General features: G+C 42.0%; 2 protein-coding genes across 2 annotated transcripts in view; one reads left to right on the top strand and one right to left on the bottom strand.

The window, feature by feature from the left end:
* LOC141909467 (angio-associated migratory cell protein-like) overlaps positions 1-4318 on the bottom strand; it is a 40070-nt gene extending 35752 nt beyond the window's left edge. Inside the window, exon 1 of the mRNA XM_074799857.1 lies at positions 4299-4318. The gene's annotated coding sequence lies outside the window, so the exon portion shown is untranslated. The remainder of the gene's footprint in view (positions 1-4298) is intronic.
* A 230-nt stretch (positions 4319-4548) lies between these two features.
* Positions 4549-14433, top strand: LOC141909466 (WD repeat-containing protein 48-like). The gene is made up of 17 exons (XM_074799855.1): positions 4549-4618; positions 5647-5863; positions 6375-6457; positions 6681-6810; positions 7564-7754; positions 8199-8303; positions 8395-8589; positions 9064-9163; positions 9942-10039; positions 10137-10244; positions 10360-10459; positions 10803-10874; positions 10977-11073; positions 11562-11676; positions 11785-11861; positions 12457-12658; positions 13154-14433. Exons 1-17 carry the CDS (start codon positions 4562-4564, stop codon positions 13250-13252), a joined length of 2046 nt encoding a protein of 681 aa, XP_074655956.1. The 5' UTR covers positions 4549-4561; the 3' UTR covers positions 13253-14433.
* The last annotated feature ends 1371 nt before the right edge of the window (positions 14434-15804 follow it).

The raw sequence follows: 15804 nt of genomic DNA, 5'->3' as shown, positions 1-15804 counted from the left end.
TCAAATCTGTCTCTACTCTCTACACAGTCCCCTGGACACCATGTTCCTATTGGGGTGATAAATTAGTAGTTTGCATAGAGGGAGGGAAGCCAGAGTTCAGGGCAGTGGCTGAAGTTAGTAAACAACCTACGTAGATGCTTACGTCGCACACCAGACACTGAATAGAAGATAGGTGAAAGTGACGTGAGTATCTGCGTAGGGTTGCTGGTTATAGCGGCAGCCTTGAGCTCTGGTATGGCTAGGAAGTAAACAAGTAATAAACTCGTGACGTATAACATATGTAGAAGTATACGTCACGAGTAACATGATATAAGATAAAAAGGGAGGGTCAGCACAGTAAGGGGGAGAGAGATGCTAGAGTGGCGGAGAAGCCTAAAAATACGAGCTGTAGGAAGGAATAAGAATTGTGCGGGAAAATAAAGAAAGAACGTAGACCCACGAGAAGAGTTGTTATTATTCCGGAGTCAGAGGGATATCACTTATCGGATTAATCGGAACCAACAACGACAACACGAGGGGAGAACGCAACGTGACCCCACAACAATTGGTTGAGAAACTCAACTCCACAACATTGTTGGAGAACCGAAAGCAACCCCACAACATTCCCGTCTCGACCCTTCTAACCTGTCTCTAGTCTCTACACAGTCCCGTAGACACCATGTTCCCGTCTCGACCCTTCTAACCTGTCTCTACTCTGTACACAGTCCCGTGGACACTATGTTCCCGTCTCGACCCTTCAAATCTGTCTCTACTCCCTACACAGTCCCGTGGACCCTATGTTCCCGTCTCGACCCTTCACACCTGTCTCTACTCTCTACACAGTCCCGTGGACCCTATGTTCCCGTCTCGACCCTTCACACCTGTCTCTACTCTCAACACAGTCCTGTGGACACCATGTTCCCGTCTCGACATTTTTAGTGGACACAGGTTTAGTGAAGCCATTAAGATGGTGTTACGTATCTTGTATCAAGATATTTCGATATAAGTAATGATTTGTCATTCACGATTTGTCGGGCTACAACAGGCAGAAACAAGAAAATTAATTTTAGAAAATTATTTGACGCCTGAGAAAAAAGTGTAGAATTTCTGGGCTAAGCTAATGTGGAATTGCAAATTTGAAATCGAAGTTTTAAGAAATTTGGGGAATGATGAGATTTGGCGATTGGGTAGATGATACAGGTCTTCGACTCTAGTAGTGGTTTAAATTTTTTTATTGAAAATTCTCAATAATTGATCGCGAACTTGCGACCGACTTCATTTACTTATGCCTCTAAGCTGGTCTGCAACTTCATTGCCTCCATGGATGAAGAAAGAGCTCTTCTGATGTCTGCTTCATCATGACTTCGAGCATATCGTGTGGCCTAGCCAGCCGGCCCGGTCCCCGGGCCCGGGCCACGGGTTTGGCTGTCACTCGATATCCTAGAGTCTTGAGTCTGGGTGGGTTGAAGTAGACATTGTCATTTAAAATAACATGCTTATGTTGTTCTGTATGAATTACCCGTGTGTCATGTATGTTGTATTAATTTATTTCAAAATTTGTATTTATTGAATTTGGGAATTTTATCCCGGAATTTCAATGTAATAAGGATCAATAAAGAATTGAATTGAATTGTCACCTAATACACATGCCATCAGAGGACGCGGAGCCGTATATGACAGCTATGCTATTATAAATTGCTAATCTCACGAAACTTGCATACTCCTAATATCAAACATATTTTCACAAACGATTGAATATTGAAATTATATGTTTACACATTTTCATATTGACCGCTTGTAGCCGCTGATGAAATTCACGCCGGCCCTACACACATCGTAGATAGCTTCGTCATTCCACCGGCATGCCCACGTCAGGGTCTGACTTTTATATCAGACTTCTGCATCGTGTATACATCCGCCATTTAACCGAATAATCCGATTTACTTATCATTTCTATTTATGCCTGCCGCTTCTGATATAATCATACATCCTTTACTATTACAATACGTCTTCTAATGATATTTAATGCAATATAACATTTCGACGTTCAAATATAGGTCATTATATAATCACAGGAAGCCATTCTACATCTATGTCAATAATATTTTGCCAGATAGCTTGTTTGTGTACACATAAACCTGTGACGTTTTGCACATCGATTTACGGCTGTCGTTTGTAAAATGACGCTGAATGGTTAGCATTGTTTAGGTTTCATAATGGTAACGTTTTATAAGGCGTCAAAAAAAAAGAAAATTAAGATGAGAATGAAAGCCTTTCGTATTGAAGACCATGGGATTCAGCCAAGGAACATTGTAGCCTAGTTATACTTCTGATATACCTACCGAATTATCGATTATCAAAAATCTAGAATTTCGACTATTAGGACAATGTCGGTTGTAATCTTCTGGTTCTTTGAGTTCGTTCTAATGAGTTTTCATTGTAATGTGTATGGTGCATATTCCTGAAAATTTCACTGAGTTTGATTGAAAATTGTAGAAATTTTCCTTATGTATACATGTATCCGTCGGCATCGATTTTGTAGATTTCTCATCTTTTTAATCAATGAATATTCGACCAATTTTAATATTAATTTCCATCTTTTTTAAAGGCTCGTCCCACTGAGTGGAAATATTACAAGCCGATTAGATATGTCAGAGTATCCCAGAAACTGTCTAGAAACGGATGTGAAGGGTCGAGACGGGAACATGGTGTCTACGGGACTGTGTAGAGACTAGAGACAGTTTTGAAGGGTCGAGACGGGAACATGGTGTCTACGGGACTGTGTAGAGACTAGAGACAGTTTTGAAGGGTCGAGACGGGAACATGGTGTCCACGGGACTGTGTAGAGAGTAGAGACAGGTGTGAAGGGTCGAGACGGGAACATGGTGTCTACGGGACTGTGTAGAGAGTAGAGACAGATTTGAAGGGTCGAGACGGGAACATGGTGTCCACGGGACTGTGTAGAGACTAGAGACAGTTTTGAAGGGTCGAGACGGGAACATGGTGTCCACGGGACTGTGTAGAGAGTAGAGACAGGTTTAAAGGGTCGAGACGGGAACATGGTGTCCAGGGGACTGTGTAGAGACTAGAGACAGGTTAGAAGGGTCGAGACGGGAACATGGTGTCCACGGGACTGTGTAGAGAGTAGAGACAGGTGTGAAGGGTCGAGACGGGAACATGGTGTCCAGGGGACTGTGTAGAGACTAGAGACAGGTTAGAAGGGTCGAGACGGGAACATGGTGTCCACGGGACTGTGTAGAGAGTAGAGACAGGTGTGAAGGGTCGAGACGGGAACATGGTGTCTACGGGACTGTGTAGAGAGTAGAGACAGATTTGAAGGGTCGAGACGGGAACATGGTGTCCACGGGACTGTGTAGAGACTAGAGACAGTTTTGAAGGGTCGAGACGGGAACATGGTGTCCACGGGACTGTGTAGAGAGTAGAGACAGGTTTAAAGGGTCGAGACGGGAACATGGTGTCCAGGGGACTGTGTAGAGACTAGAGACAGGTTAGAAGGGTCGAGACGGGAACATGGTGTCCACGGGACTGTGTAGAGAGTAGAGACAGGTGTGAAGGGTCGAGACGGGAACATAGGGTCCACAGGACTGTGTAGAGAGTGGAGACAGATGTGAAGGGTCGAGACGGGAACATAGGGTCCACGGGACTGTGTAGAGAGTAGAGCCAGATTTGAAGGGTCGAGACGGGAACATGGTGTGGGGAACAACGTGATCTAGAAATCAACGCGTCATAAAATTGAACAAGATCTTAATTTTTTTGCAAAATTTATACAATAATTTTTTTTTCATAAATTTGATGAATTACATTTGAATTGATAAATGGCACAATGAAACATGTCCCAATTAAAATGCCGCGGGCTGGGTCGTTTTTAGGAACATGGTTTGAAGGATTTAAATAAAGTTGATTTTATTTCTAAGAAACCAAAATAATTCAACTCGTGTAATTCATTTGAAATTAGTGTAAAGCTTTTAAACAGTGAATATATTCTTCCCAGATTCTGGGAGGAAATTTCGACGGGAAATTGTTTTTCGCATCCTGAATTTTTACTTTTCTTCACATTGGAGGTGATTTCCTCATTCGATCTTTTCAATCAAAAGTTTAAAGAATCTAATCAAGTTCTAAAATTGTTGGGAAGTGTCACTGATCGTTCTGTGAAAACCGAATCCGATACGCGCAAGTGTTATGGTTCAAATAATCGACTGTGGTGGCGCTATCGTACGGTAGGGTCGAGACGGGAACGGGTCGAGAGAGTAACGGGTCGAGAGGGGAACGTGGATAGCTCATATGCAACTCTTTTCAACACGTTTCCGGGTTATGAGCATCTAAAGCGTGGATTGAAAAACGAAATGACGAGACCTTATTTTTTCCAATCTACCTCTTTTAATCTTATTCCACCCTTTACTCTGCTTTATATTAGTATCCTTTTGATTAATTAGATTCAATAAAAAAATAATAAATTATGTTCATATGAAATCTTCTGCTATCGACGATTCGTTTCGAGTTGCAAAATAAGTAAAAGTGCGCGTAAAACGATGACGTAGTTCACACGGCTTGTCCGAATATAATGGCGGCTTCCCATCACCACCGTCAATCGGGAGGTAATGCGAGGAAAAAAGTGCAGGTATGTTCTTGATTGCCTGTCATGTCAATTTATAATTTTGACATCATTTTTGAAAGGCCTGGCTATGGTTTCTTTTTCCAGATCATCAGGATCAGGCCTTTCAATTCAGTCTCCTCTTCTTCATGTTCTTTTTGACTTGTGTTGAGTTGAGATGAAGCTTCTTAAATTCTATATACGTATTTAGTAGCAAAAGCTCGTGTGTCAAATAAAAAAAGTTACCCTATATACTATTACTCGTCTCATTATTTATTCACTGTGGTTACGCCAGTAATTTGTGCTATATCTGCGTATGCGCATGCGTAAAGGACTAGTAGGGTTAGGGTAAGGAGAGGCTTTATTAACTCCCGTCATGGCCTCCAGTCGTGTGCTGTAGCTCAGTGGGTACATCCTCCCCCGGCAGGAATTCGAACCTGATGGCACCGCGATTGCCACGGTATGAAACCCTGCCATACTAGACCGAGTATGCAGCGTAGATGATGTCATTATCACTATCAGCCAATCAGATATGCCCCGTTTTATTTCAACACGGTTTTCCCATTTATAGTTCTTCCTTGAAATTTATCTCAGCGATTATACAACGAACAATCTGATTGGTGCCGTAAGTTTTCGTACGGCAAAGCTGCGCATGTACCTGTGCACCCGGTCTACCTTGGCAGGGGTTAGTGCCGCGGCTGAGTGTAGCGATGCCATCAGGTTCGAATCCCTGCCGAGGGAGGATGCAGTGGGTAAAGCGCTTGACTATTACCAAAAATTTTTGCTTTGGTTTCGAAACGCAATATTACAAGTCAGAATTTTAGTGTATTGCGCATGCGCTGACTCCCCTAACCGCAGCCATTGCGTTTACGGACTCCCATAAACGAAGCCACACTACAGATCTTCTTTTTGAGAGGGTGGTATGGTAGCAATGCCAATTAGATAGGGCTATCCCCTCGGCCCTAAATTCTCATTGACATTCTATGCTCTCAGCTCTGTGACCGTGACATAAATATTTTCTCTAAACAACTCTCTCCTCTCCCGACGCTGTCTAGGTGTCATTCGTGATACGCGACGAGGTCGAGAGATGTCACCGATCGGGTATCAACTCGTTGCAGTACGACCCCGTGTTGCACCGGCTCTACTCGGCCGGACGCGATTCGATCGTACGGATCTGGAACACGCGCGACGTACACGACCCATATATACAATCGATGGAACATCACACCGACTGGGTGAACGATATAGTGCTGTGCTGCGGCGGCAAAACGCGTAAGTCTTGAATCGTATTAGCTTTGCGTCTGTTCCCTAGAATACACGGGGTGGATCTTAAAACTGCTAAATCGGATTAGCCTTGTCTGCTCCCTAGAGTACATGGGGTGGATAAAACTGCTAAATCGGATTAGCCTTGTGTCTGCTCCCTAGAACACATGGGGTGGATAAAACTGCTAAATCAGATTAGCCTTGTGTCCGCTCCCTAGAGTACATGGGGTGGATCTTAATTCCTCTATAATTCTTCTATCGGGGGCACACAATCGAAGAAGAGGTTAAGAGTTCTCAGGAGGACTGGTTAGACTATAGATTAAACCGTGTCTCTGTCTGGCTGGCCATAGATACACGCTGACTGGACTAAAATATTCAGGCTGGGCTTGACCCTAGAATACTTGGGCCGGCTGGTACTATTAACCATTGTCTACTGGACCAGACACTACGAAACAAGACTCGCAAATTATTGTTTTCGGGAAATAGAATATCAAAATTTCGATTTTTGAATTTTCCGCAGTAATTTCGGCGTCGAGCGATACCACGGTGAAAGTATGGAACGCCCACAAAGGATTCTGTATGTCAACTTTGCGTACGCATAAGGTACCGGGTTTGTTTTTTTTTAAATCATCGAAAAAATTATAAATAACAAGTATCGAGTTCTGTAGTTATGAGTTTCGATGATTTTCTGAGTCAGAATTACTTCATTATTCAAAATTCTTAGTCAAATCTTGTCTCATAACTGCAGACCTGGATGTAGTATTTCGTGATTGCATTGACACTCGATATAACTGATGTTTGTTCGTTGTTTTTCGACGATTTTCAGGATTATGTGAAAGCGTTGGCCTACGCAAAGGATAAAGAACAGGTGGCGTCTGCCGGACTGGACCGCGCGATATTCCTCTGGGACGTGAACACACTGACCGCCCTGACCGCTTCGAACAATACAGTTACCAGTAAGTTGAGAAAAAAATGGTTTATAGAATATGTTTCCAAAGCGTGCCCTTTGTCAAGATGTCGGTTAGGATTTTTCGCTTATCGTGAGCTGTTTGTAGACACCAAGCCTTGCTCCGGGCGAAATTGGTTTTGGTATTAGTAAAGAATTTCTTCGTACTGGTTTTAGCTCGAACTAGAAAACCCGGACGGATTTTTGTCAGCGCCAATTGTTCCGGATAATGAAGCAGGTTTTGCTACCTCCCAAATTTAGAATAGCAAGGTGACCGCTTAGCTGGTAATTTTCTTCTCTGAAGATAAAATCAGGGAATACTTAAGTAATTTTGTATTTAAAAAAAAGCTAGAAATAAGGAAAAAATCAGGGAAATTTGTTGAGATTGCTATGTTGCGTGTAAAATCAAACAGTTCCTGTCTGTGTCTTGTACGTATTTGACTGTGTTGATTGATACGATTCTTAGCAGATCAGTCAGGGTAAACACAATGCAAGTCAGGGAATATTCCTGGGCCCGGTTACATAGACTGAGTGTCAAAGTTATCCCTAGGGGTAAATCCTCAATCTGGGTAACAACCACCATAGTAACAATGAGAAACCGTGGTTATAACTGACAAATTTCAAAATGTTCCCAGGGACTATTTTTCTCCACATCTATGAAACCCAGCTCAGGGAAATAGCAAGTCAAATACTACTGGCCACCAAGTTCTACGTGTTTATTTTTCACTGTATGTTTATTTTCGTTGAATTGTCATTTTCGCAGCGTCGTCTCTGAACGGCAATAAAGACTCGATATACAGTCTGGCGATGAATCCGCCGGGTACGGTGATCGTTTCCGGCTCGACGGAGAAAGTGCTGCGAGTTTGGGACCCGCGAACGTGTCAGAAACTGATGAAGTTAAAAGGACACACGGATAACGTGAAGGCATTGGTGCTAAACCGCGACGGAACACAGGTAACGCGCGCCACCTGGTGGATCCTCACTTGCCACAAGTAGAATCCTCTATCATAACACTAGTGGATTTGGTGGATCCTTACTTGTCATGAGTGGAATCCTCTATTGGTGCAGTAATTGATGTCCTATTGCACACTAGCAACGCGTGGTAGATCATCACTTACCACGGATAGAAGTCTATATTTCCAGTTCATGCCTCACTGCACGCTAGCACACTTGGTGGATACTCCACAAGTAAAATCCTCTATTGCTGCAGCAGTTGATGACCTACTGCACACTAGCACACCTGGTGGATATTCACATGCCACAAGTGGAATCATCGGCTGCCGTCCTACTGCACATTAGCAACACCTGGTGGATCCCCTGTTCACTCGCCACAAGTGGAATCTCTCAATGATTGTCTTTAAAGAAGTAGAAAAGAAATTTCACAAATTTCTTTTTCAGTGTTTGTCCGGCAGTTCAGACGGTACGATCCGGTTATGGTCGCTAGGGCAACAACGTTGCGTGGCTACATACCGCGTACATTGTGAAGGCGTGTGGGCGTTGCAGGTACCGTAACCATTATTTTTTCCTGGATATAGAATTATCCATTAAAATCTTTCCCCAAAATGTTAATTTTGTTTTGAAATTATTTTGCCAGGCGAATGAAGCTTTTACCGTCGTATATTCGGGCGGCAGAGATCAGCAGGTTTGGGCCACCGATATTCGGAACCCGGACTCGGAACGCGCGTTGATCTGCGAAGAGAAGGCGCCGATTTTAAAACTAGAACTCGTTAATTCGCCCGACCAGACGACGCTGTGGGTTGCGACAACCGATTCATCAATTAAAAACTGGGTTAGTCTGCCAGTATCTTGTCCGATGTAGTTGGGATATGAAAGTGATGCTGACGCTTCCTGGAGATTGAAATTTTCTCCTTTAACCCTTTCAGTGCTGACTAATCAATACCCTATAGTGCCGGAGATAATTTGAAAATTAATAAAAATTCCACGCTAGTGTGTTGAATAACGGGAATAGCACTATAGTGTGTCTACACCGCGGTGCGGTGTATCGTTAGTTACTAGTATTTCACTATATTTGACAGGTGCTGCCATCTTTCAATTGAGATTGAAACTAATTACATCAATACACCGCACTGCGGTGTTCTAGCAAAATACACCACCGATTCATACACCGCACTGCGGTGTAGATGCACTGAAAGGGTTATAACTCCTTATCCATCCAGGAATGACTAATCTGTAGGGACCCTGTAAAAGTCTTACATTTCGGTAAATTCGATATACCGGTATTTCATTTGTTTGTTTTTCACAGTCAATAAAGAAGGTAGCGACGTGTGGATCGCGTTTATCCGGGGATTACGACAACACAGATGCAGTTCCGATGTGCGCGCTACCGGATATCACTGTGAAAGGTAACGCATCCCCCTTTGACATCATCGACATTAATACCCCACGGATATTTGGAATTTTAGAAAATTTCCAAATTAATTATCCTTATACCTTTTGGGTATTGATAAGAAGTCATCGCCGAACGGGTATGATATTAATAGAATAATGATAGTAATGGCTACCTTCATGTAACGCGAGAAATCCCACTATAAATTCAGCTAAAAAATGAATAGTTCTGAGGTAAAAATGATATTATAAAACGATAACCACACTCAAACGTAGTGAACGGATAATAAGATAAAAACCCACTATCACACCTGACGATGATCTCTAGGGTGAGATCGAAACGTCTTGTATTCTATATATTTTAGATTGAATAAATAAATTCTTGTTTTTAAATTCTTTTAATCTATAGATAGTTGGTTTTTATCTTAATGATATTATATATTTGGTGCAACGTTTCGTCTAAATACTATTAGCCATCATCAGGCGTACTGATTATTCATCTTACACGGATATTGTGTATCTTCTCGACTCATCATGCTACCATCATAAATACCCCTATTACATCAAATTCAATCGACCCTTTAGACGCTTCCAGTAAATATGGTTATTTTCATGAATCTCCCTATGACATCATCAAATTTTCAGAACTTCCCATCAAAAAGCGGTGAAATCTAGAAGGGTGTTTGGTGACCAATTGACAATGTCATAGGGGGATTGTTATTGTTAAGTTGTCGGCCATCTTAGTGAAATGTTGGTATTCTATAGGTTCGAGTTTTTTATCATTCTCATCGCTAGGTGGCGCTAGTATACGTCAGTATCACATCCTGAACGATCGCCGGTTTATCTTGACGAAGGACACAAATTACAACGTAGCGGTTTACGACGTTTTGATGGTAAGTTCGAAACTCGCGATCGGAACTACTTAAACCTGACCCGACTTGAACTTACGGTAAACCCGGTCTTACTTGTACTGCACGTCCGCAATTTCAGGCGAAGAAGACCGAAGATTTAGGAGCGGTCGATTTCGAATCGGAGATTAAAAAACGTTTCAAGATGGTCTACGTGCCGAACTGGTTTTCCGTCGATCTCAAAACCGGGGTACGTCAGAAAAATTCTCCGAAATGTCGTGTCTTTCACGTGTACGCTGACATGTACATGTTATTCACGCTGACATGCACATGTTTAATGACATGTGCATCCTCTTTATTTGTAGATGTTGACGGTACATTTAGAAGAGACCGATTGCTTCGCCGCCTGGGTTTCGGCGAAAGAGGTCGGGATGGGTCAACCTACCGAGGGTATAGACCCTAAACGTAAGTAAATCCTTCCAGAGAAGATGGCTGCCTCTATAAATCCCCCTATGACATAATTGCCTTTATCATATAATTGCTGCCTATAGACACATCGAGAAAAGATGTAAATCTCCCTATGACATCATTAAATTGCTTCCTATATTGGACCTTCGAGGATAGATGGCTGCCTTCCAATCCCCTTATGACATCATCAAATTACTCCTCCGTACTCTTCTAGAAATTATGGCCAAGTCTTATGAATTCCTCTTCCACGTCGTCAAATACCCCTTCTTGTAGACACTGGTAAGAAGATGTCTGCTTCCATGAATCACCCTATGACATCATTGAATTGTTATGTTTTCAGTGAATTATGGTGGTCTTTTGTTGCAAGCATTATTGGAGCATTGGCCTCGGACCTACACGTATGATATGCCAGGTAGGTAAAAAATAAGACCATGTGAGCCAAATTCAAACTGCGTACTACAATTACTGAACTGGGTTCCGTATGGGTTTTGATTACGATTATATTGTTTTGCAGATATAAACGAAGAACACACTAATGGTTTGATGGAAGGTGAAAAGCGCGGGGGTAACGCGTACTTCAGCGTTCCCGGTCATACCCCGGTCATATTCAGGTATCTGCGAACTAGTGATTAAAATCGGGACCCAGTTCGATGATAGATCAGCATCGAAACTTGACTGTATAGAGTTTAAAAGCAATTGAAAACGAACTACAAAGCCGCTTAAGTTGTAACAGCTGAAACGATCATTATGTTACTGACTTATCCAAAGTAGGACTTACACTCGATAAACTCGATACTCAAAAAGAGAGATGACTTGAAAGATGTGATAAGTGAACCAAGTTAAATGGCGGTATTTAAGCGATGAATTAAGTTATTTCACTATTATTCAAATTAAATCGCTGAGGTTGAGCTATTTTGAACTCGAGTTAAAATCATTTCCAATGTTTCAACTCCTCAAGAGTTGTGTTCATATCAGAACTATGGAGCTGGGTCTTGTAGTTCGAATTCATTCTCGTTTGGTTGTCTTATCGATTAGTTTGTCTCCTGTGGGTCACGCTTTTCTGAGCGGATGAAATATTTTGCGTTTGTTTATTTTCTAGCGAAGTCGGTGGTCGAACGTTGTTTCGTCTACTCTGCCGGGACGCGAGCGGCGACCAAGAACAGATGTTACTGAATGAAACCGTTCCGCCGTGGGTGATGGATATCACCGTAGAGGTAGGCCTTCGAAAACTTAACCAGTGTCACTCCGAATTAGATAGATCCGTTTAAACGTCCAGAATTCCGATATAGAGTAAAACATATTAGAAAAAATTTTTTTTTCAGAAAAATATACCTAAGTTCAACAAGCTGCCATTTTTCCTTCAACCTCATGCGAGCTCCGGAATCAAATCTCTCAAAAAGTAAGTTACAAATGATAAAGATTGAAGTAACGACTGTTAAAAGAATTAACTTATTTGGACTTTGGAGTGAAACTTAACCATCGACTATAAGTCATGGTGAAATTAATGTTTTTGGACTCTGGATTCAAAACTGAAATCTTGGGCCCTGCAGCGATGACCCTTTAACCCTTTCAGTGCTGACTAATTAATACCCTATAGTACTGGAGATAATTAAAAAATTTTGAAAAATTCCACCCTGGTGTGTTGAACAACGGGAATACCACTATAATGCGTCTACACCGCGGCGTGGTGTATCGTTAGTTACTGATATTTCACTATGTTTGATAGGTGCTGCCATCTTTCAATAGAGATAAAAACTAATTACCAATTGCATCATACACCGCAGTGCGGTGTACTAGCAAAATCCATCACCGATTCATACACCGCACTGCGGTGTAGATGCACTGAAAGGGTTAACAGTGATGGAGAAATTTACTTATCTGGACTCTGGAGTAAAATCTAACCGTCCGAGACCTAGGTGCAATGACTCTAGAGTCACTGTCAGATTTACTAAATAATATGGAGTCGAAACGTTGTAGTATTCGTGTATATTTAGGGATCGTCTCTCGGCGAACGACATGTTACAAGTTCGTAAAGTCATCGAGCACGTCTACGAAAAAGTGATGGGTCAAGGTTCGGACACCGGGTCACAGACGGCCGGCGGCAACTCGAGCGGCAACGAGAAATCAGAAACGGAAAAGGAGGACGATCTTGCTTCGATAGCTGAGGAGAAAGTGGAACTTCTCTGTAACGACCAGGTCAGTATATCTGCATCTCTGCGTGTTTTAAGTTCGGTGTGTCAGTTTTGATTTAAACCGTGGAGCCAGTTTTGATAACTTGATTTAACTTTAACCCTGGAAGCTGGTTTTATAGTCCATTCTTAACTTAAACCCTACAGTTGGTCATACGTCCTAGTTTGAACGTAAACCCCAGTTGCATAGTCATGGCTTAGACTTAAGACCAGTCTAAGACCAACTTAGTTCTATCTTGTAACTTAACTAACAGACCAGTCTTAAGATTTAAGACCACTTTTGGACTTAAGTCACAACTGTGCAACTGGCCCCTGAAGCCAGTTTTATAGACCAGTTTTTACTTTCAGCCTACAGGGGCTGCTTTCTGTAGAACAGTTTTAAACTTTAACTCTGCAGATTTTATCAAGTCCCGTGGAGTGTTTTATTTCGATCGAGTTGAAGCTTCCATCCACTCCTAAGTCACTCCTCAATCCTCAATCATGTCATGTCTTTCAATTACAGGTGCTCGATCCGAACATGGATTTGCGGACCGTAAAACATTTCGTGTGGAAACAAGGCGGCGATTTGACATTACACTATCGTCCGATAAACACTAAATGAGACCGATTCTAAGTCCGGCGCTTGCGACCGGTTAAAAGTGTTCGTATCGATGTTGTCTCCGAGAGGTGTCCGCCCGGACTACCACGCCGGTCACTCCGCCAGGTCGGGTCAGAGCGAAGCGGGGGCAATTTTTCTCGTCGTTCCGCGTGTGGTGGCGGATATTTTTACGCGAGATTTCGAATCTTGTTTTTAAGTGTTTTTAAAACCATCACGTCGATCGCTAGATAATCAGGGCACGCGGGTCTAACACAGTCGTGAACGAGGCCCTGACGTACGATCAGGCGTACCTTCGGGCCTCACGCAGTTTTTGCCCGGCGAACCCCGGATCACGAATCGGGAACTTTTTCGGATCTGAGACAGTTGAGTTGGATTTAGCCATCTGTTATGAAAGTGTCTATGGGTGTTATTTGATGGTATCATCGGGTTGGGATTTACAGGGGTAGCCATCTTGCCTGAAAGAGTCAATGGGAGTAATTTGATTATGTCATAAGGAGATTCATCTTTTCTGGAAGTGTCCGTAGAGCAATTGCGTCATCGATGTTTTAATGTCAGGTTGATTTACGAAGGTTGACATCTTTTTCTGGAACGTTTCTATTCTACGTGTTTCGTCGTCGGGGACTTTTCGTTCTTTCTTGCCCCGGAAAACTTTTCTAAGTTCACCTTCTCTTCATATTTCTCGACGGAAAACAAGAACAAAATGTTGTTAAATGTAAATAGGTTATCAATCGAAGCGATTGATCGGAAGGTTATTTATTTTCGAGTTGTTAACCGTGGCAACCCCCGAGTCGGTGGCAAATACTGAGTTAAGAGTTTCAGTTGAAGTTAAGAATTGGTTTTTGATATACAAAACTTGTTTCAGCTTTCAAAAAAAACTAGGCTATCAACTAGTTATTGACAGGAAGGTTATTTGTTTTCAAGTTGCAACAGTGGTGACCTCCGAGTTGGTGGCAAATACTGATGATTAAGAGTTTGATTCAAGAACTTCTTAGTAAAAATTTTCGAAACGCGTGTTTAGTCGCCGAGCGTTGTGAATATTATGTAAAAGTTGGACGCGAAAAAAAGTTATATGCATTTAGGAAATATTTTAATGAATATTTATGATTAATGAAAAAAAATTGAAATGATTACGAAAAATCCCACTGATGAAAATGTTAGTTGGTGGAACTTTGATAATATGTTCGAAATTGTGTTATACATTGTATATTGTAAATAAAATTCATTGTTTATTATTGAAAAATATATATTGATATTTGATTATTATTTGTATTTATCGTAATGTTTCTTTCCGTCCGTAGTTGTTTTGGACTGTTGAATTGCTGGGGTTTTTTTTGTCACGCGCGCGTCAGCATATCGGGTCGGTACAAACCCCCAAATCTTGCCGCAGTTTGAGCGGTAACCATTGATAAGGCGACTTACTAATTCGAAAAGTCGACTTTTGAAATAGATAATAAAATGTTGTTGGCCGCATTGCTCTTCCGTACCTATCAAATATTTAAATCAAAAGACACTCGTTCGAAACGTCGTGTCTATCGATTTCATTTTGATAAATAAAATTAGCTTTTGATCTTTGTAGATAGCGGACGTTTTGAACTTATCTATTCTCCACGTCAGAAAGTACGGGCTGAATTCTACTTCTGTAAGATGTGGCTTGATTTCAATTCGCTGGTGAGCCTGTACCCCCAGATATTCTCTGATTGGAGGAAATCGAAGAAATTATGGCCTTCCAAACTTTCACCGTCGATGAGCGCCTCCGTCTACCCGATGGCGAGCGAGGTTTTGTCTTATTCGGGTCAGCGCTGCAACTTCGTAACCCGAGACGCGTTTCAGCACGTGGGTTCAGTGATCTGATACGCTTCGAGAGCCTCAGTATTAGAAGGTCAAATCTCCCTCTGCCCTAGGGCCTGCCTTGAGTGAAAATATAAAAAATAATTTTAGATGGGTCTCTCGTATCAAGTTGGCCTACACAATTTCACGTGTATTGTATATATACTATCGGTAAGAAGTGTGTCGGTAAAATCTTAAGCCTTATTGCTAGATCTGGGTGGGCTCCGAGTTAACTGTCTGTCGTTAAGTTCTCTTAAGGTGAGGTAAGTTTTTTTGTGATTCTATTTATACTTATCTTTGTATTACTTCGATAAGGTAAGTCATTTTTGGTTTGGTTGATCTAGTTTTGTACCGCGGGTTGAACAGTCGTTTGTAGCAAACCGGGGTGAAGTGCCCAGCGGGCTATTTTGCGTTCACTTTTCGTCCGTTATCAGCCCGTTCATCGGCAGAATCTATGTAGTTTCATTGGGATGTTTTTGACACGCTCTGTGGATGTGTGGACTTGATATTTGGTTTATGTATTTGCATCTGGAGCCCACAAATCGGTCCGATTGGAATCGAGATAACTTGTGGCAATTGTGGTAGGTCAGTACTGGGCACATTGAAGGTTTTCATGGGTTCCAAAAATGTCACTTCAGTTCTTAATGGTTTGTCATATAGCCTACATTACATTGAAATTTGAGTAAAGAATATCCGCCAGGTTTTTGGATCAGTCAATTTTTACGCTG

This window comes from Tubulanus polymorphus, chromosome 8 (assembly GCF_964204645.1).
Source record: "Tubulanus polymorphus chromosome 8, tnTubPoly1.2, whole genome shotgun sequence".
NCBI lineage: Eukaryota > Metazoa > Nemertea > Palaeonemertea > Tubulaniformes > Tubulanidae > Tubulanus > Tubulanus polymorphus.
Note: the sequence above shows the minus strand (reverse complement) of the source record. Positions and strands in the feature narration are given on the sequence as shown.

Bases quoted from the DNA above. Each gene is read 5' to 3' on its own strand.
- LOC141909466 (XM_074799855.1), top strand. From the start codon at position 4,562: ATGGCGGCTTCCCATCACCACCGTCAATCGGGAGGTAATGCGAGGAAA. The intron at 6,458-6,680 runs GTACCGGGTTTG...GACGATTTTCAG, and splicing joins CAACTTTGCGTACGCATAAG to GATTATGTGAAAGCGTTGGC. The intron at 8,304-8,394 runs GTACCGTAACCA...TTATTTTGCCAG, and splicing joins AAGGCGTGTGGGCGTTGCAG to GCGAATGAAGCTTTTACCGT.